At 38.8% G+C, this 27,660-nt stretch overlaps 1 protein-coding gene and 1 pseudogene across 1 annotated transcript; one reads left to right on the forward strand and one right to left on the reverse strand.

Moving 5' to 3' along the window:
- Nucleotides 1–10,500: 10,500 nt before the first annotated feature.
- On the forward strand, nt 10,501–13,344 carry LOC148022795 (putative glycosyltransferase STELLO1 pseudogene; annotated as a pseudogene).
- A 12,216-nt stretch (nt 13,345–25,560) lies between these two features.
- On the reverse strand, nt 25,561–26,899 carry LOC148022796 (uncharacterized). The gene is made up of 2 exons (XM_087695263.1): nt 26,156–26,899; nt 25,561–26,032 (listed from the first exon to the last, which is right to left on the reverse strand). The coding sequence occupies exons 1-2, from the start codon at nt 26,897–26,899 to the stop codon at nt 25,862–25,864; spliced, it is 915 nt and encodes a 304-aa protein (XP_087551389.1). The 3' UTR covers nt 25,561–25,861.
- Between the last annotated feature and the right edge of the window lie 761 nt (nt 26,900–27,660).

The raw sequence follows: 27,660 nt of genomic DNA on the forward strand, positions 1-27,660 counted from the left end.
AATCTAGTATCATTGCCAAAGGGTAAGAAAGCTATTGGATGTAAGTGGGTTTATAAGATTAAGCACAGTGCAGATGGTTCTATTAGTAGGTACAAAGCTAGGCTGGTTGCAAAAGGCTATGCCCAGACATATGGCATAGATTATGATGAAACCTTCAGTCCAGTTGCTAGGATGGCAATTGTCAGATGTGTGATTGCTTTGGCAGTAGCCAAAGGTTGGAGGTTGCAGCAAATGGATGTGAAGAATGCCTTCTTGCATGGTGATTTGCAAGAAGAAGTGTATATGGATCAGCCAGTAGGTTATGAAGATTTAGAGCATCCCACGTATGTGTGCAGGTTGAAGAAGGCGCTCTATGGGCTCAAGCAAGCACCTAGAGCATGGTCTGACAAGATCATAGAGTATCTTGTCAATATTGGCTTTTATGTTTCTGATGCTGATCACTCACTTCATGTGAGAAAGGGAGATGCAGGTTTGGTCATCATAGTCATCTATGTAAATGACTTGATTATTACAGGTGATAGTGATAGTGGGATTGCTGAAGTCAAGGACTTTTTGAAGAAGAAGTTTGAGATGAAGGATTTAGGTGAGCTAAGGTACTTTTTTGGCATTGAGGTGATCAGATGTGATGATGGTATATGGCTGTCCCAAAGACAGTATGGCTTGGATATGTTGTCCAAGTATGGTATGACAGCATGCAAACCACTTTCAGTCCCATTGGAGTAGAATGTAAAGTTGAGTGCTGATGTTGGAGATGAGATAGAAGACCCTACTATGTTTAGGAGGATAGTGGGGAGTTTGATCTACATGACCATTACAAGGCCAGACTTGAGCTACGCTGTTGGTTTTGTGAGTCAGTTTATGCAAGTACCTAGAAAGCCACATTTGGATGCAGTCAGACTCATATTGAGATGTGTGAAGTCCACATTACATTATGGACTTTTCTATGAGGCAGGTACAGATGTACAGGTGTTTGTATACACAGATGCAGATTGGGCTGGTAGTATGTCTGATAGAAGATCTACCAGCGGATACATGTTCTCTCTTGGTAGTGCAGCAGTTGCTTGGAGCAGCAAAAAGCAATCTACAGTTGCTTTGTCGAGTACAGAGGCTAAGTATAGAGATGCTGTTGTTGCAGCATGTGAGGTAGTATGGCTACAAAAGTTAATGGTTGATTTGGATGTGCAGGTGGAAGGTCCAGTTGTCATTTATTGTGACAACATGAGCAGTATATAGTTGGCTAGGAACCCTGTGTTCCATGCCAAGATAAAACATATTGAGGTACACTACCACTTTGTGAGAGAGAAGGTACTAGCAGGTGAGATTGACTTGGTGTATGTCAGCACACAGGATCAGATAGCTGACATCTTCACGAAGGCATTGGGTACAGAGAAGCTTTAAAAGTTTCGAAGCTTACTTGGAGTTGCAGAGATGCAGTTGAGCTTGAGGGGGAGTGTTGAGATGACAAGCTCAACACATGCGGACATTGATGATAGACCGCCTGGTTAGATGGGTCCACATGTCTACACTTAGCACATCGGTGGTCATTATGACTCTTACATGGCCACTGACTCATTACTTATTATATTCAAGTTGTTACACCTATTTACAGCTGGCATAGTTATAGCGCCAGTCGACTAGTGTAGTCGGTTATGCATTGTTTGACTTAGTAGGCCACTTTCCTTTATGTTGTATCTTATCTATACTTTGTGTACATTGTAAAGTGTGTGGAAGAAGAAGAAGAAATCAGCAAGAAAACGTTTTGGCCTCCATCTCTCTTCTTGTCTCTTGAGTGAGCTTCTCCATGTGCATTTTGTGTGTGTTCGGCACAGCATCTTGAGTATGATAGTAAGACTATGTGTCGGATTTAAACACATAGACCATTTCTATCTCTTTATCTAATCTTTTTTCTTTTTATACATCAATTACTTTCAACTTGATACTTACTTTGTTTGAAACATCATTTCATTTGCTTTCGCTCTTATTGCCTACCTTGTAAAAGATTAGACACAGCCATTGCCTTGTGCAATCAGTAAAACCTTTCTATCATGGCCTATGTTGATATAAAGCCTCAAATCTGCAAGTTTGATGGGAGAGACTTTCACCCATTGTAGGTATTAGTGAAATGTAAAATTATGGAAAGGGGTTATTAGGCCTTCGTCAAAGGGACCAAAGCCATTAATCCATCTAGCCCTATAGATATCGAAGATGATGAAAGAGCCAAAGCCATAATAATGTTGCACGTGGATGAATCCTTAATCCACCACATTAATAAACTTCCAACTACAAAGGAGAAGTGGAACAAGCACCAAAAATTTATGGTATAAGAGGAAAGAACTCCAAAATCTTTCTCAAAATACAGTTCTTCAGCTGGAATACAAATAAGGAGAAGACTTGGGAAAGTTCATTTCCCACATGAAGGGACTGATGGCCCAATTAGCTTCAGTCCAAGCTCTAGTTGTTGCTGAAGAAGATTCCATTGCCATATTTTGAAAGCTGTAAGAAAAGTCTTTTTAGCTCTTGTTACTACCCTAACAAATGTACCAAATTCTACACTTGAAGGTGTCATTTAGACTTGTCTAGATGAGTAGAAAAGAAATCAAAAGGAAGGCAACACTAGCTCAACATCTACCTCAACAACCCATGATCAACTCTTAGTCCATACTATTTATACTAAATGTTTCTTTTGCAATAAAAAGGGACATATTGTAAGAAACTATTGGAGAAAATATCCCAACATGATGAAGTGCAACAAATATGAGCAAATAGGATATATCACTAGTAAATGTCCTAACTCCTCTGAAGCACCAAAAGAATTGAAGGCCAACTATGTCTCCAAAGCACTTAATGGCTGCTTTTTTGGATCTTTTGTATCATCTTTCCATAAACATCATTGTAACCTACTTTATAAAGGCATCCCACTTATTCATTGAGGGGGAAAACCATTCACATGATATGTAGTCCAATGCCACCTTGGCATTTGGGGGGGTGTTAGAAGTATAGCATGGGAACCTTGTGCAAGCAAGGAAACAAGAGGAAAGCTGAGGACCTGTGAATGGACTAGAGGATAGGGAAAGCCCTAACCTTAGCTTCTAGTGGCTATATAAATAGCCCAAAGGTCACTCTCAAGTAGATAAGAAAGTGTACTTTAGTTGTACTTGAGCAACTTACTAAGCAATATCTTTTTCTTATACTTGAGCTCTCTTCTCGCTCTTGTGCACACATCTCCATGTTGCCACTCTAATGTTTTGACATATGTGTGGTGCATCTATAGCATACTCATTGAGTAGTAGGTGGGGATGAAAGAGAGAGAGAGAGGAAGTGATATATACTAAGCTAAGAGTGAGGGAAAGTGAGAGAGGGTATATAAGTAAGTGAGATAGAGAGCATAGATGATTTTAGTGGCTATATGTCGCCAAATGGCTATACTTTTATTTTTTTGGATTTTTTTTGAAACTCGAGTAGGTTGAGTTATAACTCCAAAATTTTTTATTCGCCAACATTTCTAAGGTATATCGAGATTTTGAAGGCTCTTTCGCCATTCCTGAGAAACAAATATTGAAAGAAATATATTAAATTCACCACAGTGTTTATAAGTTATGGGATATATATAGAAACATTTACCACACGTACATATGTACTCATACACAGTACATACATAGACACATGTCACATACTACTTATCCTTGAACACAATATTAGTGAGTATGGGAATCTCCCAATGGGAATCTTCCAATTCCTATTTTTTGAATACTAAAAAGGTGGCACCTAGATAACATGCCCATAAGTTTCTCAAAACCATATGATGTGACCTATCATTGAAAAGCACTTGAAAAATGGAATCTATTAAAAGCTATAGAGTGCTCGATTTGAAGTTATAGTGTTCAAGTTACGACAAACCCAAAGATTTGACCATGTGTCCCAAACTTATGGGAAATTCCCATATTCCCCAATATCGTGTTCTCGCTCCTTCTTTACATACTCATACACATGACTCACACACACCATTCCGCACACAGACATTACTCAACATTACATCTACTCTTGTATTCATACATATGTATACACAATTCGTAGAACCAAAATGTTTGAGGTACTCATGGTCCAATAACTTGAGCTAGGCAGATCTTTGAAGCATGTATCTTGAAAGTAGCAAAGCAAGACATAGCTCTACCTAAAACCCATAAATGCTAAGGGACTTCCCCTCTTCATAGACTTGATCACACATAATACCTCCCCTTCAATGAATGGTTTATCCAAGAGCAAGCTAATTTCAGCAAGGTGCCAAGGACTCTCTCCATTTCCACATCCAAGATTTTAGTAACACACTAGAACCAATCACCAACACACCTGGGCTCAACTCCTAGGGATTCCACCTTATAGAACATGTAAGATACCACATGAGTTCAAAAGAAAGGGTATATTTATTATGCTGACTTGTTGTTTTCTAAAAACAAAAGGGATTTATAAATGTGCTTAATGTAAATTCCCATTATGGGTATTTTTATTTGAAAATTCTTAGAGGCACAATTGGGGGGGGGGATGTGCCTGAGATGTATTTATTTGAGAGCCCCAAATAAAAGTCATGTCTCCTTTACCACCACTTTCTCTCTTGGTATACAAAGTGTTGGTTTATTTTCAAACCACTAGCATGTTTGCTTGGGATCTCCCTACTTCATAAGGATCCTATGCCTCTTTCAACATCCACTGTTAGCTATTAGTTTGTACCTTTCTCATTCAAGCCAAAGGCATATAGTCTATAAGAAAAAAACTAATGCTTTCTCTTTGTAAACTCCTCAATGGAAACCCTCAAATAGCATTGTACCTTCCCTCCAAAAAAAGACAAAAGGAAAAGCTATGCCTACAAAATTATACCATACGGTTTTGTTGAAATATACCTCACCTTTACCAATGGGTGGGTGATTTCTCTTCTAATCACCTTATCATCCTCTACATGCTAAGACAACTTGCTTCAACGTATGAGGATACACCCTCCTCCATGATCTCTACAAGGATTTGAGACCTAATATCCTTCTCATAGCTAGATTTGGGAGGGCTACAATTGCATCTCAAGCCCCCCTCAAGTCTTTGGGTCCTTGCTTTATCTTTTGATCTTATGCAGATGTGGAATATCAAGAGTATGCTTAATATATTAAAAGTATGCTTGAACTTCATGCTCAACCATAATTTTTAGAAGAATACAATATTTGAAAAGAAAAGAAAAGCATTCATCAGACACTTTTATGTTAGGCCACCAAATATGGATGCAATGAAAAAATTTAGCTAGCTTGGTCGTGTGTGTCATGAATGGTACACAAGACATAGGGTTCATTAATTGAATTTTATCATAAAGAACTCCTCTCATCCCTAATGAAAAAAGAGAATAATCTTCACTCTATCATGTGTTCCAAACTCTTTGAATGAATTAGATTAGAAGCCCACTTTAATTTTGTGGAGATGAATTGTTTTGCAAAGGGAAGAGAGGGAGAGTGCGTACGTATGTAATTTTGTGAAAATGTGTTATTTCGTGAAAGTGGAGCAAGAGAGAGAGAGAGAGAGAGAGAGAGAGAGAGAGAGAGAGGGAGAGAGAGAGAGAGAGAGAATAGAGTAGAGTAGAGTAGTTTATTATCATCCACAGAAGGCCAAATTATGACCCATGGGACCTTTCTAGATATACAATGATTCTCCTCCCCCATGGTAGGAAAGGGTAGCTACGGTGAAAGAACGATTTATGCAGCTGGTTCTCCCAAAAGCGTAACATGCAGGTGATGAGAGCCCCTAACTTCGATATAGGAGCAGTAGTCAGAAACTGGTGAAGTGGCCCGTGTAAAGGGATATCAAAGTCAGCCCGTATGTGTGTATATGCTGAGCATGTCATAATCATGTGCTCCTCTGATTCTACACTCTGTAGTCCACACAATTTGCATAACTTTGTCTCTCTTGTTTGTCCACTCCATGCACATGTCTCTATCAATAAAGTGCGTGATCAAGTTTGAAGTTGTGAAATACTCCGTCTAAATACCACTGAGAGTGGGTTGGCTATGTATGGCTGCATATGTGCCTCTGGCTGCATGTAGGATTCCCAACATGAAGGATAGATATGCATACTGTAATAAGCAAGTTTGCCATTTTCTCCCTTGCTTTGATGTTTTGCTTGATACACTCGTAAGAGGTATGATTGAAATGTGTCCATGCATGTATCTTTTCGGATGATGCCATATCTAGATATCTATCCACTCCCCACCCTTTAAACCATTTTTGCATATCCAACACCCATCCTGTGGAAAGCACTTCAGCATTCCATGCCCGTTTGGGGAGCCTACTATCATCCATTTGATGTACTCGAGTGGCATATCTCAGTATTCGGATCATAGCATGTACCTCAATTGGCTGATGACCAGTTTTCAAAAGCATAAGTACATATGGTGTGGTACTTTTGATGCCCAAATGTCTACGAATAAAAGCTTTTTGTAGCTTCTCAATGTCATTCCATGCAGATGAGGAGATGCTCCCCTCCACACTTCCACTCCATATAATCTCGTTTGTAGAACATATGCATAAAAAATCATACAACGTATTTTTCAACATTTAGTATCTATATAGTTGCAGTTGTTTTCAAAGTGATAATACTTTCTTTTCCCTATCATTAATTGCTACTCCACATATGTATGCCATCTATGGTCTAGAGGTATCTCAATCCCCAAGTATTTGAAAGTAGATACTATCTCTTTAGGGTGTCCCGTGTAATGTACTTTTGGTGGAGTCTTTGATTGCTTGGTGCACATAGCCATTAGCTTCGTTTTTTATACATTTACCATCAAACCACTATCTTGACAAAATGGTTCAAGAATCCCCATGAACTGCTACATACGTTCCCCAGTATATGTAAAGAAGACCACATCATTTTGCATAAAGTAGAAGCAAGATGGCAAACATACCAATATGAAGGCTTTTGGCTTCCTCTTCATTCATAGTTGTGAGAAGTATTTCCTCTACTTATCAATGCATAAACCAAATAATGTAGGGGGGAGTGGAAAACCTTGTTTGACTCCCATATTACTCTCAAATACTTGTGACATCCCATTGCGACCTCTGCACCGGCACACCACTCATTGATATGTCCTATAAATTAAATTTGCATGCATAGATCATTTGGGACCCCTAATTCTTGCATTTGTTACCATAAGCCAACCCTTGGTACGGTGTCAAAATCCTTCTTAAAATCCACAAAATAGCAATACAAGGTTGCTCCCTCAAGCCGACTCTCATCCATAAGCACACGTAAAGTAACCAAATGGTCTATGATGTTATGGCCAGGGTGAAAACCTGCTTGTCCATAAGCTCGTTTATTATTAATGTTTTGCCCATTTACTCAATTGCATTTGCAGGATAATGGTGAATAGCTTTGCCATGGTTGATCTAACCATAATCGTGTGGTATTTTGTGAGTAAATTGCAATCTCCTCCCTTATACAACCGTTATATTTGATTCTCCTGCCATTCTTGGTGAAAACCATATGCAAAAGCCTGATGTATCACATGCAACATAAACAGTCTCATCTCCTTTGTTGTCCATTTCAACATCTCCGCATTCAAGTGCAAAGTATCATATGCTTTTCCATTAGCCATCTTGTTGAGGATTTCCTCCAATGTTTCTAAAGTGAACAGAGCACTAAATGGCTGTGTATGTACATCACATTTGATCGGTTTTACCCCTTTATGCATGTAAAGTTCCATAACATACAATAGCATGTCAGCATCTGTAAAAACCCCCATAATATTTGATCATTTGGCTTTCAATTTTCTCCATGCTTGCCTTGGACATTTCTCAAACTCCCAAGCATCTTCACTTTCTTTGGCCGCTACATATCGTCGTCACTTTTTACGCATGAGAGCATTATATCATTTTTCCACCTCACTTCGTTCTTGTCCCTTAGGGAGGATTTTCAGCTTTCTATGTGCAGCCTTACATTCATCATCAAACCATTTCTTGCATGGCAATCCTTTGACATTTTTGTGACTCCCCTTTGATTTCCCAAAAACCTCTATAGCTGTATTTAACATTGCATCTCTCAAATCAGCCCATGTGCTCCTAGTAAGATTGCTCATAAGACTATCTAGGTGACCAACATATGCTTATTTCTTGTGTGAGAGGTAGTCACAAATGTATGTGGTTTGAAGCTCTTAAAGGAATGCGAGTTAAGTTCATGTGCGAAGCACAACTGTACTCTCCTAGAATGTGACCTGTTGGAGCACTAATAGATTGTTGCATCTTATACATTCTTATCGAGAGAAAGGGAAAGTTAGGATGCACTTTGTAGGCAACATGGTTTATTGATGTATTGCGTGCAATTGATCAATCATTCTTGCAATGCTTTGCATGGCATAGTTGCCATAAAGATTCATCATAGAGCAAATGTAAGCCAATGGGTTGGTGGTGGCTGGCCCTTCATATCAAGGTGAGGATTATCCTAGCTATCATGGCTTTTGACCACTATCCAATCGATGTAGTCTTCAAAATCACCTCCATTTCAACTCAAGGTATCCTTTCTAAAGAAACATAAATTCATTGAGTAAACTAAACAAGCTTTGGCTTAGGTTGGTTGAAGGAAAGTTGAACGTGCTCTTAGATTAGAAGGCTACATGTTTTTATCAAATTGCACTTTCAAAGAAAGATGGCAGAGATCAAATTGCATTTAGAAGAAAACATACGGTTGGTGTTTTTAGATGTAAAGAGTTTATTTTGTATGATATTGCTCTTAATCATAAAGATGCTATTCTCATGTGGCTCCTAGTAGAACATATTGAAGATTTTCTTATAGCTCAAGAGACGAATAAGATTGAAGGTTTGAAAATCCAATTAAAGGGAAGATGGTTGATAGAGGGAGATACCCCCATCCCTCTCTTTTTTTCAATACTCTTAAGATCAAGTATAGAAAAGATATGACAATCATGATGGAAGAGGAGAATGGATGCTCTTGTTTTGATGGCCTTCACATGTTTTGTAGGCCTCTGCTGATGCTCTCCACAACTTGCTTAATCATAAGGGAAAGCTGGTTGTTAAGATAAAGAAGAGGGTGGATTTTAAGAGGAATGACAAAGCAATCATCTTGAAGTCAAAATACAACTAGAAGAACTTATACCCACAAACCTCTTAGAGAAGAAAAGGTAGGCTCTTAGATGTCTAGCAAGCTACCCCTCTACTAAACTGAATGTGTTCATATGGGAGATATTGGCTAGAAAGCTACTAATGAAAGATGCACTTGCCGATTTTAAAAGTTTTAGTACTATGCCTTGTTTGTTTTCGGCAGACATAAAACTATTCTACACTTGTTTTGGCAAATCCCAATGGCAAAGACATTGTAGACTAAACCAAAAAATTGGGTCTCCCAAAGCGGGTCTTAATGCTTCTACTAGCATGTGTCTATCACTTTTTCAAGGACAAGGGTGCCTTGTATGGCAGAACCCTCAAGCTTTGGAATGTTGTAAGAGTTGTGATTTTGAATCACACATGGTTTCGTAGAAACATGTTTCCTATGTAGAAAGCTAGAGCCCCATAGGTGTAACTTTTGTTTAGATCATGCATATTTTGAAACCTTAGCCTTATTGAAAACCTTAGGCACTGCCCCATGCAACCCCCCCCCCCAACTACTGTAGTGAACTGTATGCCAAGATAGTAATGCAAATGGCTAAGATTTGTAACATCAAATGAATGTTGTGATTTGACCTTCAAGGCCACAATACACATCTCGTGGAGCCCAATCAATAGCATATTGTCCACATAAATAATGAGAATCAACAGAACATTTGCATTTATGTGGACAAAGAGCATGCTCTTAGTGTGAGTGACTAAAACCAAGAGCAATCAAATGAGTGTGCATGAGGTGTGCAACTTGTTATAGGTGCTTGTTTCAAACCATACGAGACCTTATGCAAACAACACCTTGCTCCTAGTATTTGAGATATCATTCCAGCTACTCTCCAAGAGCTAGGGTGATTGTTTTGGGGTAAAACCATAGGATATTTCTTGATGATGTAAATCTCTATTAATAAAAAACGTATTGTTCAAAAAAAAAGGCACTTAAGCCAATGGGGTTGTGGCGTAGCGGTTTGGGTGTGGGTCGAGTTATGGGGGTGTGTGAGTTCCAACCCTGCGCACCACATCCCAAAGGCACAATTAAAAAATATATATTTGCTTCAAAAAGGTACTTAAAGGAATTGCAATTTTCAAATGCAAAGCTCATTGCATTTCCATTCCCTCGCACAAAAAAAAATTTAAGCAAAAATGTCATAAACCTTGAGATTGCACAAGATTGTGTGCATCTTTGTTGGCATGTGTGTGTGTGGGGCATCATGAGCGAGCACTCTGCCCCCTACATCTAATCCTCCCTCACAATGCTCATCCAGTAGGAGCGAACCAAGCCCCAGCATTCAGCTAGCCCACAAGCAGGGTGCAAACCCCCCCCCCCACAACAAAGATGAGGATGACAAGAATGCTTCCGCGATGAAGATTGACTTCAAAGCTACTTACCTCAGATCTCAGCTACTTCAAAAGGACCCTAGCCGCCTCAACTAGAAGCAACCTACCCAATCTTGTCATCTTGGGTCTCCTGCTTCTCAGTGTCCTCATCCTCATCATCATTTGCAACCATGGTGACTCCTTAGCCCTCCTCTGTGTCTACTCAGGCCCTAAGGGTGCTGAGAAGAATCCATACCCTGAAGTAGACTTCAAGAAGGTGCACAAAGTGGTAGATATTGAGAAATTTCATGTTGTCAAGGTAGACAAATGGAGTGTGGTAACAACCTCTGACTCTTTCACCGATCAAGTTCAGGCTATGGTGAAAATGCAGGGATGGCAAGTTGTTGCCGTTGGAGATACAGACACACCAAGTGATTGGGAAGTGAGAGGAGTCATTTTCTTGGAAGTTGAGCAGCAAGCAGCTCTTGGTTATAGGATCCTTGCCCACCTTCCATATGTTTCATATGTGAGGAAGAATGTTGGATATTTATTTGCAATCTAGCATGGTGCAAGGTGATCTATGATGCAGATGAGAATGCATTCATAATACGGGGGATCTGAGCAATGACTTTGACTTGGAGCTATCTAATAAGAGGAGCAATAATTTATTGAAGTATTTTTCATTTCATAACAGAACAATTTTCAACCCTTACATTCACTTTGGCCAAAGATCTGTTTGGCCTAGGGGCTTCCCTCTAGAATCTATAAGCAACATAAATGCAGAGATTTCTTATGGATATGTGCCAAGTGGAAAATAGTCTATTCTCAGCAAGGATTAGCCAATGGTTTCCTTAACTTTGACTCTATTTTTTATAATACTCAAAAATCAGAATCTAAGTTGTTTGATATCAAGTTTGATACACATGCCCTTCCTGTTGCACTTCCATAGGATATGATGGCTCCCATTAATCATCTCAATACATTGTTCCATTCTCAGGCTTTCTAGGAGCTCATTCTTCCTCTATCAGTAAATCTTGGAGTTTCAGACATAATGAGGGGATATTGGGTGCAAATACTCTTATGGGAGATTGGGGGTTATGTGACACTATATCCACCATCGATTGAGTGGAAAGATACCTTGAAGCCACATTTCTTTGAAGATGAGAAGGAATTACATGACAATGTTGACACGCTGGCTGACTTTTTGGTCTCTTGGAGATCAAAGAAGGCAACCTTGTTTAAATGAGTTGATGATCTAAGCTATTCTATGGCTCAAGAACGTTTTTGGATATCTCAAGATGTGGATTATATTGTGGCTTGGCTTCAGGATCTTGTTTCAGTGGGGTGCACCCAACCAAGAATGTTCACTCTTGAAATTGACAAGGGGAAAGCTCTAACAGATCAGTCAGTACGTTGGGAGTTCCTACCTCTAGCACTCCCCTCCACACACCTTGGTTTGGTTGAAGCTTCAAGAGTAGGCTTTGAAGTTGGAAATTTTCTCAAATGGAGAAAGTTTTACGAGGATGTTGTCTTAATCACGTTCTATGATTCGCCAGTCAATAAAATAGCACTTGGATGGAGAATGCTTTATGGCAGAATTTTCAACACTGTGGTTATACTTTTGGAACAAAGTGATCCAGCTTTTGGAGTTGAAGCAACTGAAGTATGGCAAGCATACAAGTTAGTGAAAGAAATACTCTTTTACCTCAATGTGGATATACATGCTAAACGTTATCAGTACATTCAAATAACTTGTGTTTGTAGTTTATATCATTTGTTTGTGAAGGTCTAGCCCATAAACAAAATCTTGCCTTGATGTCTTGGGAGCATTTTTACTTCACAGGTTTATGAATGACATAATTATTGAGAAATGAAACCATTGTCCTAGGGGTGCCTTGTCTTTGGGCTTCTTTAGTCCATCTTGTATCGATAGAGTTTTTCACAACTAAATCATTGAAAGTAGTAGGTTCTATTTATATGTTGCAGTGTTAATGCTTCTAAAACAAACTAGGACGCCTTCAAAGACATGCTATGCATCAGTAATTGAAAGAAAATGAAACTCAAAATAGGAAAGGATGTCTAAAGCAGCCCATTTTTTGACACTAGCTTCATTATACAAATTGCCAAAGAGTGGAGTGATAGAAGCTTGCTTTGATGATGTTGAATATAGGACAATTAGAGGAGAATGACTTTATTACCACACAGAGTTGTTGACCCATGACTCATGCAAGCATGCTTGGATGATGTTATAGATGAGGAAAAAAACCCCATTAGTCATACTCTTGCCATTATGGAAGCGTGCCAATACATCTTCAAGTCTTGTGAAAATGATGAGACCTAGAGACAAAAGTGCTTCAAGCACTATCGAATAGGCCCTTCTTTAAACTTTTACCTCTGTTGTGATTGCCAAATTTTGTAGAACCAATTATTAGCATTCAACTCTTTGCGCACCAAGGGATTAATATATTGAAATACATGATCTATATATCCCAAACATTCCCTCTAGATGTTGTTGTGACAATGCCAATATCAAGTAGCTAGTTGGATGGATGATTCTAGTTTTTTATGCACATCGGAGTTTTGTTTGTTAACCATCACTTTTTCTTTTGTAGACGACTTTCTTAGATCTTTGACTGCTATCCAAAAGTAGAGGGGTTCCTGTTTATTAAAGATCATGTTATTTTGAATTATTGGAACTTACTACAAGCCAATAAAACTAAATTTTGGAATTTTCAGAAGGTTAGTTTGTCAACTTTTTGCCTTGAAAATTAACTCCTTTGTAAATTTGACTTTAAAAAGATCATGTTTTTTTTTAAATTTCATTTAATGTAGATATTATGTGAGGATCAATATTTTAGTGTGGGGTCCAGGCTATTGTACAATATATAGATGGAATTGTTTCATTAACCCTTTTTTAAAATTCCAATGGTTAAGACACGTAGTGTTGGTAGCTGCTGTTCACAAGATGTTGTAATGTTGAAACAAGCTTCTGATCAACCTGTTGCTCTCTTTGAACTATCAGCACATTGTCTAGTGAAAATGGCATTGTAGAGATTATTCAAACTGATTTGAACGGCCAACAAAGAAATTGTAATTGATATATACACTTGAGTCAGGTTGTTCCTTTCTAGTTTATTGCTGCAAGAATTATCCTAAAAGCATGCTAAAAATAGACATCATCTTCTCTGAATAGGAGGAATCCTGCCTATCTTGCAGATCTGAATAGGATGCTTGGGGTGACCATGAGCTTTTGTATAATGCATTCCCTTCAATTCTTAGATATGCCTACTACTGTGATGATATCAAAAACTCAAAGAGATATTCATTATCTGTAGATTCTGAAGTTTGAAGGTATGGTCAACAAAGACACTTAGGGTCTTCATCAAGAAAATATCCTTACACCATTGAACATAATCAGATGTTTTGTCCTAGACCATTTGATTTTATGCTAAGGAATCAGAGGAATAGGTAGTGAGCTTGTTGTAAGTTGACATTCATGTTACATGCTGCATTTAAGTAGCTTGATGGGAGAAAAGGATTTGTATAGTTGGCCTTATAGGTTTAGGAGTAGCATCAACAGCCGAAGGATATTAGATCAGCCCACTCACTATCATTCCAAACTTACTGTCATTCTAGGCTTAACTTGGAGCAATTTTTTTGGGCTTTACAACTTCACCAGCTACAAACAAGCTAGCAATGGAAGTTTCATCTTGAAGACCAGTTTGAACTCCACCACACATGTAATGTGCTATTAGTACCATAGGTATCAGACACTTGACACTACTCTACTGGCTTCATTTGGTCTTTTCGAGCAGCCTTACCCATAGCTTGCAACATCAGAAGAAACAAATGATGATTGCAACATCAATCTCATCATTGCTACTTTGAAGGCCTTCAATAATCTATTCAGGATTCAGACTTGTAAAATTTTCTTCCTTCTTATGGTTGCTTTCTCATGGAAGTCCTAGAATGGGCACTAGGTTAGGCTAAGTCATCACTTAAAGCATTTGATTTTCAAGTCCCTTTGTGTTGATTTGGATTTGAACACTATTTCTCTCTTCTTGGTATCTAAAGACTATTAACAAAAAAATGATCAATGTACTCCTGTTTGATCTCTAGAAATTGTCAAAGAAAAGTTTGTTCCCCACCCTATGCATAGCAATGTCCCAGGAATACACAAATCTCGGAGCACACATTAAGGCGGACAAAATTGAGTCCGTGGCAAGATAGTAGCCTTGTCATTCCTAACAAGCCTTCTAATAACTAGATCATTAGTAGTTGTAACCTTGAAAAAGTTCCTATTTTTGAATTGCCCCAAATGCTGCTCACTCTTTGGAGTTACACGGTCATAAGTCTTATTATAATATTCAAGGTCACCACACATGAGAAGGTCCTCTGGCTCTTCAACATTGAAGCTTAGCTTGGTGAATGTGGTAAAAGGGATCTAATCTAACATAGTCCATTCAGGCTGAATGTCAATAGAACTGCGAAAGACAGCCGCCCTCAAGGCACTGCGCATTCCGGATCTAATTGTAGAGTCGATTGTGGCAAATTTTCTCTTTCTCAATCTCATGCTTTCCAGAGAGTTAAAAACTATAGAGCTATCTTGAAGCTTAATATAGCAGCAACAAGATGAGCTGCTTAAGTGTGCAAACCCTATACTTCTTTATGTTGAGCTAAAGAAGGAGACTAAAATCCAACACTTGCTTTTTTTGCCATGTTAGGCCTCTTAAATGATCGAAGCATAAAGAAACTTGTAGAGCAGATAACAAAAGATCCTGTTGTCAACAATATGGCCAAATAGATGCCACGCAGTGTTCAAATTGCTGGTTCAAGTGGTATCCCTCAGCTAGACACACAGTAGTACATCAATGCAATGCAACAAGTAATGCAAAATCCTCAATTTATGACCATGACTGAGAAACTTGAAGCCTATTATGGAGGAGATTGAGACAGGGAAACCTGCAGTCATGATGAGATATTAGAATTATCTGAAAGTGTTGAGCAAATTGGATGATGCTATGGGCTTTGCAGTCCTAGGAAGAATGTCATTTGATGATGGTCATGGAAAAATTCAAGATGATTTATCAACAGAATCGTCCAGGGAAACTTTGTGGAGCATCCTTCCTGATGACATTCAATTTGCCAAAGTCTTAACGTCCTCAGCAATGGTTGCCAGACCTTTCTTGTGAGCAGTGATCTAACACTAGGTTACCTCCTAGATCAAGACATTGCTAAATTAGAGCTAGCAGAACCAAAGAAAATTGTCTAATCAAACAAGATAAACCACATGTTTTTGTCACTCTCTTCCTTTGGTTCTTGATCAAGACATTGCTAAGTTAGAGCTAGCAGAACCAAAGAAAATTGTCTAATCAAACAAGATAAACCCCATGTTTTCGTCACTCTCTTCCTTTGGTTCTTCCTTTTTACATCCGCAGGAGCAAGTGCAACTGCACCACCACCACCCCCTGACACAAGGACAGCACCATCGATGGCAACAAAAGCTCCACCACCACTAGAGCCAACATTTGTAATTACACGTTTAATCATGAAATCCTTTCACTGAGACTTAAGAAGTTATTGAGTTATTGCTTAAAATTCACGCTCTCTAGTGTGAGCTCTTTTGCGCTGCCATGGATTAGGCCATGGCTTTTGTGGATCAGCTGAATCATTTTGATGTGGAGCTATTTTTCGATCACGTCAACAATGCGGTAACCTCTCCATCCTCTTCCGAGAGAGAGAGAGAGAGAGAGAGAGAGAGAGAGAGAGAGAGAGAGAGACAGAGAGAGATAGAGAGAGAGAGACAGAGAGAAAGAGAGAGAGAGAGAGAGAGAGAAATCGCTTTAACGAAAAGAAACAGAAGAATTCTCAGAATCGTTTATTTGTTCTGTAGGCCTATGAAATTTTCAAGGACTCCTTTGACACCCTTGAAGAGTAGGTCCATAGAAGCTCTCTATTGCTGCATTTATGTAATGAATGTTTTTACTTGCATACATGAAGTTCTTGATTGCACATGCAAATCATGAGATGTCTGATAAGGCACTTGTGCGAATGCAAAAATGTGTCGCTCTTACTTGGCAATCCTAGCGAAGATATGATGAAGGCCACTACCAGGGTCAGTATGACCTTCACTTTTGCATGATATGCTCTACCTTTGATGGGGATTATGTTAGTTTCTAAAAGTTTCTTCGCATTCTTATCAGATGCAACTCTGTGTGGTGCATCATGGGCTGCAGACATGGGTCTAAAAGAGCATTGCAAACAGGTGTTGCTAGCTCCTAGGCTCGAGGGTGAGCTTGTTTGGCTCCATAGTTGGGAGATAATTTTGATGTCCAATCCCTTTTGTGTTGAGTTTGGCTTACGTCATGTTTTTCTCTTTTTGGTCTTTGTTTTGCTCTTCATGTTTTTCTCTTTGCCCTTTTCGCTCTTCTTTTTGCTCTTTTTTCTTTTTTCTTTGCTCTTTTTGTACTTCCTCCATGATATGTTCAAGTCACCCTTAGCCAAAGGCATAGACTTCTTGTTAGATCAAAATGCAGTTGTTTACCTAACACACGAAATTTGCTCTGAAGGGTTTTTCTCAAGGTCGATCGGCAGATAGAGTTGAAGTAGATGAAATCTAAATATTGAAACGTTTGGATCTAGAATATGCATTCTACTTGGATTCTTCTCTCTAGAGTACATTAACTATCCTGGCTAGTTATTTGCCTAGTTTCTAGATCCAACCATTGTAGTTAATGTGGATCTATTCATTTGTTATTGATGGGCACTTAGATTAGTAGTGTTTATGGGCTGAATGATTGAGGGTTTTAAAAAAAGAGTCCTATGACTCCGCAAGGTGATTTACTATAGGTTCTCTGTCCATTCGAGGGTATCATCACTGCTAGTGACGTTTTTTGGTGCCTATTAGTGATGTTGGTACCTTGCCTCTATTGTCTGACCATTCATTGAGCTCTGTTTTTGAGGCCCTACATGTTCTTGACTTGGGCTTCTCTCTTCTCTCAATTCATGGTCTTCCTACTCTCAGGACTTGTATTGTCTACATGGAGATAGCCGTCTTTGTTCCCGATTCTTCTATAGGATCCACTTTTGCGATAGGTTGGTAGGAGAGGGGGCTACAAGACCTCAAGTTAGTCTCAAATGTCTCTATCAAATCATATGCCGCATGCAATAATTTACATCCATTAGATTTAGTCTGATCCTGTCTAGAAAATTGTCCTACAGGACCACCCTACAGAAAACTGCTCGTATCTTTTGAACCATAACTCAGATTGCCAAGCTTTAAGAAGAAAAAATGTAGCCCCACTTGTGATATACAACTAATATGAAGACACTTGCACCAAATTTTGAAGATTTCAGTCCCTAAAATTTTTTGTGCAACCTACAATTGTTCATTATAGCATGTAGTCCTAGTTAGACATCGACCTTCGTGTCTTTGTATCTCCTGCATATACAAACTCGGATGCTAACCAAACTTTGTAGGAACCTTATCAAGGTATAGAATCCCATTTTGGATGTGTCAGTACAACATTAATCCTCTCCCAATTAAAAAAAGTTTAGACATCGTTAGTTCTACCTTGCCCTTGTCCACTGTAGTCTCCTACTTGGTTAAACATCCATTGGATAGTTGACCAAGAAGGAACACATACATGCAAGACATCCCATTTGGCTTTAAATAACTTGAATATCACATGGAATATTCCAATATCAAAGATCCACATCATTAACCTATGGTCGATCACATTCGACATACAAATATGGATTGAAGTCTGCTTCCATACACCCCCTCTCCCAAAGGGGATTGGTTCATTGGATGCTACACATCCTTAATCTAGGCATGTTAGGTTTTGGAGAACTTGCTAGTTAGGCAGAGAGGGTGTAGGATGGTGGCTCGCCTTAACTATAGCCTACTGACTAATTGGCCTCATCGAATTATAGTCCCTTTTTGTATTGTGATCCACAATAAGCCCCTTTAGTAACCTCAACATTTGTCGTTGTCATCAACGACTTCTTTCCCTACATCACCCATCAAATTCTATCTAAAAACATTAGGAAAGTCTTGCAGATTTTGGTGCCAGCAAGTGAAGTAGTTTACATATCAATCAGTATTGTGAATTTTCTTATTTGTTTGGTGGCTAAACAAGTAAGGCAGTGTACATGTATTAGACCTCGAACTCTCATTGTGGCCAATTCTAGACCTTTTTCTGATTGAACAGTGGTCCTGTTTGCCCTCTTCAAAGAACTTTGGACTGCATCTTTACATAAGTTGTTTTCATAGAATCCTTTTGTTTCAATTGTATAGGTATCATCTCTAATCCTACAAATAGGAGTTTTCTCTAGTAGTCCACCAGTGAAGTAGAGAATCATGGCTTGAACAAGAGAGGAAGATGCATGCCTCTAGCCCACCCAATGACACTCTAATCTCAGGTAGCACCACAACTGTCAGTAGTAAGAAATAGAACGAAATAGGCTTCCCCTTTGTCAAGCAACAACCCTAGGTGCTTCATTGAGTAGTAAGGAAGGTTTATGGGGCTTAATGAGCACAACCCAAGCATCAAAGGGATGAAAACATACCGTTGTTGCTAGGGTGAATTGCGCCAAGACTTGAGGTTGCATGGCTGGGGAAAGGGTGTATCTTCATCTACCTTGTCATCTTTGTCTTTCTTTTGTCAAGTCCTCCACTGCATACTCTTATATATCTCTTCTCTTAAAGACTTTGAACCTTTTCCATGCTGTGGGTATCCTCAAGTCAGTCCTATCCATCTGTGCTAAAGTATATGTCATATACAATGCTTTACATCCTTTAAATTCAACCTCTTTGTGCCTGAAAAACTATCCTACATTACAGAACCACATTGTAGAAAAATGCCCATATCTTTTGATTTGTAACTTGGATTGCTGAGGTTTCTTATGCAAAGTTGTAGACTTGATTTTGATCTACAACTCTTGTGAAGAAATCAGAACTAAATTTCAAAGATTTTAGACCCTAAAAGTTTCTGCACAGCTTGCAATTGTCTTTTACTACGCACAGACTTGGCCAAACATCGACCTTCTTGTCCCTGTAACTTTCGCATACCAACTTGGATGACAACCAAACTTGGTAGGCCTCTCCTTAGGTATGGAAGCCCATCGTAGAATTTTAGGCCACCATAAATCCTAGATGACATAGAACAATTTTCAAGATCTTCAATTCTTCTCCAACTTGACTACTGTAGTAACCTACAGTTTTATCCCTCCTCCTAGATCAAACGGCCATTGGATAATCAACCAATAAGGCATGCATACATCCCATACATTTGATTTTGGTCTAAAAAACCTATATATCATACTAAGAAACACATGGAGTCTGCTAGGATTGAAAACTTGCTTCATCATTCTACATATGTCACCCTGTTGAAGACAATCACTTGAATATTCTATCAGTCCTTTTTCAGGTTGGTGAAACTCTTGAAATCCATAGATAAGTATGTATACATCTCCTTGTTTTAGCATCCATGTCTAAAATACAAGTCGAGTATCGTCACCCCCTCTAGCTTTGCAATCCATAGCATATCTCTCAATGATTAATTTGGGGAAAACACCTATGAAAGTATCTTTGTCTTGTACAAGCAACATTGTCACAATGTCTTCTTTACACTCCTCTCTAACTTTTGCATCTTGCATATGAACACCCTCAATCAAAATGTCGAGTTCTTTTGTATCATTGTGAGTCCATACCATTTACATGCACTTTATCTTTCATCTACATTCTCAAGTATTTTAGTATTAATACTCTTGGTCAAGGTATCATTAGCATGCTCTTTTAGTGTCTCTTTTGCATTCATGGTTGATATAGCTTCGATCTTTCTAAACATTGCATCAATAGTGAGCATATTCTCCTCAAAGCATTGTCTCTTTGCAAGAAGCAAGATCTCCCCATTCCCGATCTTCAATTTGGCTAATGTCTTTGCTGAAAAATATTTTTTGGATTTCTCAAAATTCGGATGCTTGGCAACCCTCTTCATTTGCTCATCATTGTTAGGAGGTAATGACCCTATATCTCGTTTCACTTTTTTGTCAATTGTTTTGTACTTGGTTTGAACCTTGGCTTCACTCTTTTTCTCTTGTAAACCCAACTTTTGCTGCAAATAGGGAGCAACCAACTCTCTAAATTGAAATAAATCAATCATATTCTCTTTGGACTGCATATAAATAGCCCCAAACTTTGTATGCTGATATGAATCAGCATAAAACTCTTTTGGCTGAAATAACTCAGCCCCCTCTAACTCTGTTGGCTAATAATTCACCCCTCTTCTCTGTTTACTGAAATACATAAGAAAATAAATCTTTTTGTTGAGAAAACTTAGTACCCAACTCTCTTTGTTGCATAAAATCAACAATCTCACGGTACATATCTAGGGAATGTACTTGCACAAAATTGAAACCACTTTGCACCTCTGTTTTCAACATATCTTCAATCTCTGTAATAGTATTCGTATAAGACAGTCCATCATACATCCCATCAATGCACTCCTCATCCTGCAATAAACTTGCTCTTCTCAACTCTTTTTCCTTTCTTCATGCATATTGCTTGGCAGCTCTAGACATCTTTACAACTTTGTGAAAACAAACAGAACTCTCAATTGAAAGATCAATAAATCTTGAAGAAAAAGCATCGTTGCTAGGAGGCGAGAGCAATTCTCTCCTTGTACCACCGTCATCTTGTAGGACAATGGAACCTAGTGAAATTTTGGCTTTTTTGCGGGTAGAGGAGAGTCCCACAATGTATCTTTGTTTCGTTGGTGATTTACATAGACTGTCATAAATTGCTCAGCTCTTTTTCCATCTTTGCTTCAGATCCACATACATGTAGATCCATCATCTATAACCTTTGCTTCCATATGTGCTTCATGATAAAGGGCTGGCCCAAAATGACATCATAAGAATATGAATCCTACATTAAGAAATGACAATCACCCTGAGCATTCCCTATGGACACTCTCATATTTGGACATGTTGCATATAGCTCTCTTGTAGTATTATTGGTGGCTCTCATTTTTCAACCATGTTCTACATCTATAAGCCACTTCCTGCTCCCATACAAATGGCAAACTATAACATTTTTTAGCTATGATCTAACAAGGCAACACATGGTGTCTCCATCTCTCCAATCTTAAGCAATGTCTTAGTGGTTGCTTGTGCCTAATGACTTTTAGAAAAACGCATGCATGTAATCATTACAGGTGCATGATCCTCTGCATACTGCACTGGTCGTATACTCTTCACAATGTTTGGATATACTGCAACACTCTTAACAAGAATTTCATTATCACTCTCCTTAGTCAGCTCCTCAATTGTGATACCCTGTATGACAAACTCTTCTATAATCTGAATCACATGTTTCTTTCTCTTTATGATGTCTATAATTTCCTCATGAAACTCTCCCTTTACGATTCCCAAAATCTCTCCTAAGGTGAATTCAATATTGCTATTCAAGATTCTCTCCTTCAACACACTTTTAAGATCTATTGCGGACTCAACATCTGAAGCAAGCTTGTAACCTAGTTGTTTCTTTGGTCTAGCATCTTGTTTCTTCTACTTCTTTTGTGCATCCTCTCCATTCTATTCAAGCCGTGGTCTTGAAGGCGGTGCCGTAGGCTCACCCCCTCTAGTCCTCTTGAAAGTGCTAAGACCATTATCATCCTTTTTTCACTTTTCCTCAACAATCACTTATGTACCTAGGGTCTTTGATAAATAGGTACACTTTTAAGATCTATTGCGGACTCAACACACTTTTAAGATCTATTGCGGACTCAACATCTGAAGCAAGCTTGTAACCTGGTTGTTTCTTTGGTCTAGCATCTTGTTTCTTCTACTTCTTTTGTGCATCCTCTCCATTCTATTCAAGCCGTGGTCTTGAAGGCGGTGCCGTAGGCTCACCCCCTCTAGTCTTCTTGAAAGTGCTAAGACCATTATCATCCCTTTTTCACTTTTCCTCAACAATCACTTATGTACCTAGGGTCTTTTATAAATAGGTATAAACTGAGTATTTATCGATTAGAGATCTCCACCCAATCTCTGTTGGGATGCTCTTTCTTGCACCAGATAAATTTGCTTGCTACACTTTGTCCTTATTTATAGAAATTTGCTTGCTACACTTTGTCCTTATTTATAGTCTGTAAAGCAAAAGTACATAACTTTGACTCACACTTTGGTTTCTTTTCAATTTGAACACCTTAAGCCGAAGCATCTCTTGTGGCTACATAATATGTCCGAGTAGTCATATCCTCAAAAAGCTTCTTCATTCCACCCTTACCAAAATTTATAGCAATATACCTATTACTCTTGGTTGCACAGATCTTTCCATCTAGCTAGAAAATAAAAAAATTTCACATAACATTCTTAAATGATTCACAATCTTTGTGTTCCTACTTAGGGCTATCACACCATATGCATCTACACACAAAATGTTTCCTAGGTGGAGCCTGTGAATTACCAGTTTTCCCAGAATCTTCATACTTAGCCAATTTAATATGCAAATCCTCCATAGTTTCTCACTAGCTTATCAATGATCCTCTTTCCTTGACAGTTTAAACCTTTCATTACTTTCTTATTTTCATTAAAAATATTCGCCAACCAATTATAGGTTATCTTTGGTTTAGAGAACAAATCGCCACACTTTTGAATGTCTAAAATACAAGTTTTTCCACATATTATATAACATGGAAAGTATACATTGGCTCTTAAAATCATCTATGAGATAGATAGAGAGAGAGAGAGAGAGAGAGAGAGAGAGAGAGAGAGAGAGAGAGAAAGTGTAAGAGGGTGAGATAGAAGAATCTTTTTAAAAAAAAGTTAGCATTGCTTAAGCAATGCTTAAATCTAGACATTGCTTAATTGACCCTTTTCATCATATAAGCAAGCAATGCACACAAATGACACCTCTAGTGATGCGTTTGGATATTGTTTATGTGACAAAACATATCATTGCTACAACCCATGAATCATACTAGGAATAATCCATTATGCCATCAGATGGTTGTGATTGCATCTGTTTGTAATAGAGATGCAATGTATAATTACATGGTAGAAACAAGGCTATTAAGTAGATTAAACTCCTACTTATGAGGGTAAAATAAAAAAAGGTTCACACTAACCAATGTTTAGAAGTAGCCATAAAAATCTCAATAAACAAAACTAAATGATCTAATTTAGGTGCTTAGAGATCCCACAATTCTCATGAATAGACTAATACAAGTTCTATCAAATGGATAGCTCTAAAGTATACGTCCAAATGTGAGATTTGCAACTCCAAAATAAATAATGGAAAGTGGAGGACCATATTTACGGGAAAGAGACAAACTAATACTTTTGATAAAGACATATATGTGTATGTACCAAATATGTGAGTTGCTAACATGTCAACCCTCTTAGGTACCTATATGCAAAGATGCACAGACTTTGCCATGCAACCAAGTTAACCTCCCAATGTGGAGGGAGGATCATGCTCAACCATGATGATTGTCGCACACATGGAGAGAAAACCATGAGTGAGGTCCATAAGAGAACTAGTTGTCCTTTAATTTATTGTGTGCATCTATTAGTCTTATGGTAGCTCAACTTACACAATCACCTCTTCATAAGCTATTATAGGGGTGTCAACAAAACAAGTGAAACATCACTTGAGGTATCAATAGTAGATGAAATATTAAGCTAGTCTTAAGTGTGTGTTTCCTTGCCAATAAGAAGTTTTGTTTGGTCAAAAACAACCTAGCATATCATTGATGGGGCTAAAGAGCTGAGTGGCCAAATTCAGGAGCTTCTAGGTACAAGCAATAGACCTAAGGTGAGTCAGTATTATTATAGTTGGGAGATAGCTAAAGCACATTACTATAGAGGACCATGACTCTACTAAAGGGAACCCAAACAATGGTGGAGGGCCCTATGCAGGGAGCTAATTTGATGGATTTGAGAAAGGTCAAGCATTTCCAACCACTAGAGAGCCCCCAAGTGTGTTCAATACATCAATATCTTGCATGGTCTGGAAGAGTTGGTAGTTTCTCATAATTCACCACATGAAATGGTAGAATGAGCACGACAACAAAGAAACTCCTGGAAAATAGACGTTCATCTCTCTCTCTCTCTCTCTCTCTCTCTCTCTCTCTCTCTCTCTCTCTCTCTCTCCCCCTTGGACTATAACTTGATATTTTATTTCCTCTTCCTAAAGAACTTTCCTTGTACCTCAAGGAAAGATGAAGAGTGAAAAGTCAAGCAAAAATGTCCAATTCAAAACTTTTATTTCATCTTTGCAAACAAAATATTTACTTGTAGCTCAAAGAAAGATTCGGAGTTCAAAGTTGAGCGAAAACCTCCTATAAGAATTTTGCAGATTCATGAAGAGAAATCAACCAGCATCATTTAGAATGATAAATGGATAAGGAAAAAGAGGTTGAGCTCCAATACCAATTGTTGGCACAATATGGATTGAGTGAAGGGATAAAGATTAATGACGAAGGATACTAAGAAATAAATATAACAATATTAGGCATAATATACCCAACAAAAAGTGGGGATACAATGGACTATAAGCTCGATATAGATCACAAAGATTAAAGCTATCAAAGTTGAGAACATCCACTTTTAAGATATCCATATTGGTTGTTCCTATTTTCAAAGGCAATTATGTTAGTGGTCATTCACACGGGAGGCCACTTTATTTAGTGCCACATAATTAGACCATTTGGAGAACATTCCCCCACATACAAGACTCCATTGCTTTGATATTCCCATCAATATTACTTTTACTAGTGTGTAAAAGTGTATTTGTTATGCATTTTCTTACTTGTGTATTATGTTTAAACCCATGTTTTGCAAGTGAGACTGAAATTTTCTACTCACAAAATTCATGAATGACAATTTGACTATATTTTGAAATATTGCGATTAGAAAGAAGTGTAAAAGTATAAATTTAAAAAAACCTAGTTACCAAGTCTAGTAAGTGTTTTGTGGGAATGAAATCTACTTGATAGATAGATTATAACCATGCTGAAAAATAATTAATTTAGTAGAACTATACTAGACTTGCTAATTTCAATATCGGGAAATTACTCTATGGTTATAATGGCTTCATTATATGGTAAATTGATCTATCTATTGGAAAGGCTGCATTGTACCATATGAAAATAATGAAGTATATAGAAAAGTCGCTTGATTTACTAAGTTATATGTAGGATTCTTTTTTGATCTAGAGTTTCTTGTGACTTAGCGATATTATGCGCTCTGAGCTAAGCATCACACTCTGGCATTGCATCTTCTAAGAGCTTGGAATAGCTATAATCTTAGGCAGTGGGTATTACAACGTTTGTTGATAGAAGTAGCATCGAATAATTGTAATTCAAGCGTTAAATTAATAAATATGATTATAGGTAAATCACTGGCGTCGTGCATATATCATAAAATTTTTTCCATTCGGGTCGAAGTCTGCATTCACTGCAAAGCCATGCTTTTGTAGTAGGCGAGTGATCAAATCTACCCGCTTCACAGGAACGACTGTGCCGTCGTTGTGGGTGTCGTCGTCCACGTCCGGGACCTCCACGACCACCTAATTTAGGGTCATAGATCAGAAAGCCCAGCTGTTTTAGGAACAAATCCAGACGTTTATAAGCGTATAAAATGTTCGGGTAAGGCAGCTAGCTGCATGAGTACGAGAGATGGGATCACTGACCTGCCATATCCGGTTCCAGTGCGCTTCCTCGATGCCCTTGAGCACCAGGAGCTCGGCGCCTTCGACGTCCACCTTCAGGAAGTCGATGCGCGCAATGCCGTGCTCCTTCATGACGTCCGACAGCGTGCGCATGGGGACCAGATACTGCCTGGCGCCCTCAAAGAAGTGCGGATCCATGGTGCCGCCCTGCGCACGGATCTTCTCCTCAGGGTTGATGGTGGAGTTGCCCGGAAGGCGCGGAAACAGAGTGGCTGGCACGTCGGCATGCACTTCGTCGCCAAGCGCCACATTCAACAAGGCCTTCACAGTCATAGAACTGATATCGGGTCGCCGACCGCCCGCCGATCGATGGTCTGGCTTCATCATCATGCCGACTGCGACGTCGACGTTGCGTCGCAAGACCTCGAATATGGGCGGAAGCGCTTCAATGCCGTAGTACGTCACGGGCTGTGATGCGGCTGTCGACGTATGATCACTCCCACCATCATGAGTGCTTATGTTATTACCAGCGTGAGCTGCTGATGCAGCTGCAATATGCAGGCAGAACATTCCGATGTTAGCCCCCACGTCCACCACCACGTCGCCTGGACGCACCGCTACCCCGTGCTTGCTGTACACACCATCCTCAAAGATTTCGCGGTAGATGGCCTCCACCTCGATTATCGACCCTGGGAGGATCTCGATGGTCTCCCCTGTTGCTGGCACAAGGAATTGTGCAGTCTCAGGTTCCAGTTCATGCCCCATTCTCTCTCTCTCTCTCTCTCTCTCTATATATATATATAGCTGAAACCTGCAGAAGACGGAATACTTTTCCACACAACGGTGTGTACAACAGGGAACAAACGGTCCCAGTAATTTCCACCCAAACAGGACAGAATACTTCTCCACACAACGCCGTTTACAATACGGAACAATCGGGGTGTTCAACACGGAACAAACGGCGTGTTGAAGCACGGGATAAACGGGATAAACGTTCCCAATTAGCTTTCTCTCTCCTCTTTTTCCTCTCTCTCCATCGAAATTCTCTATGTTTAATTTTCTCTCTTTCTCTTTTTCTACCTTCTATTTTTTCTCTTGGTTCTCTCTCTCTCTCTCCTTTTTTTCTCTCCTCGCTTTTCTTCTCTCTCTCTTTTTTATTCTCCTCCCCCTCTCCTCTCTTTTCCTTCTCTCTTCCTTCTTCTTCTCTCTCTCTTTTCATTCTCTTTTTATTTTTTTTCTTTTCTCTCTTTCATTTTTTTCTCTTTGTACATTTTTTCTCTCTCTTCTCTTTCTCCTCTATTTTTTACTCTCTTTTTAAATTTTATCTTTTCGCTCTCTATAATTCTCTCTACATATTCACACTCTCTCTCTCTCTTATTCTTCTTCTTTCACTTTCTTTCCCCTTCTCCTTCCCCCTCAGTCTCTCTTAAAGTATATAAATTTTATTTTTTCCTTATATATGTTTATATTCTCTCTCTTCTTCTCCTCTCTCTCTCTCTCTCTCTGTGCCACCTTTTCTTCTCCTT

The sequence above is a fragment of the Lygodium microphyllum genome, chromosome 16 (assembly GCF_053477565.2).
Source record: "Lygodium microphyllum isolate KBCC chromosome 16, Lygodium_microphyllum_v1.1.10, whole genome shotgun sequence".
NCBI lineage: Eukaryota > Viridiplantae > Streptophyta > Polypodiopsida > Schizaeales > Lygodiaceae > Lygodium > Lygodium microphyllum.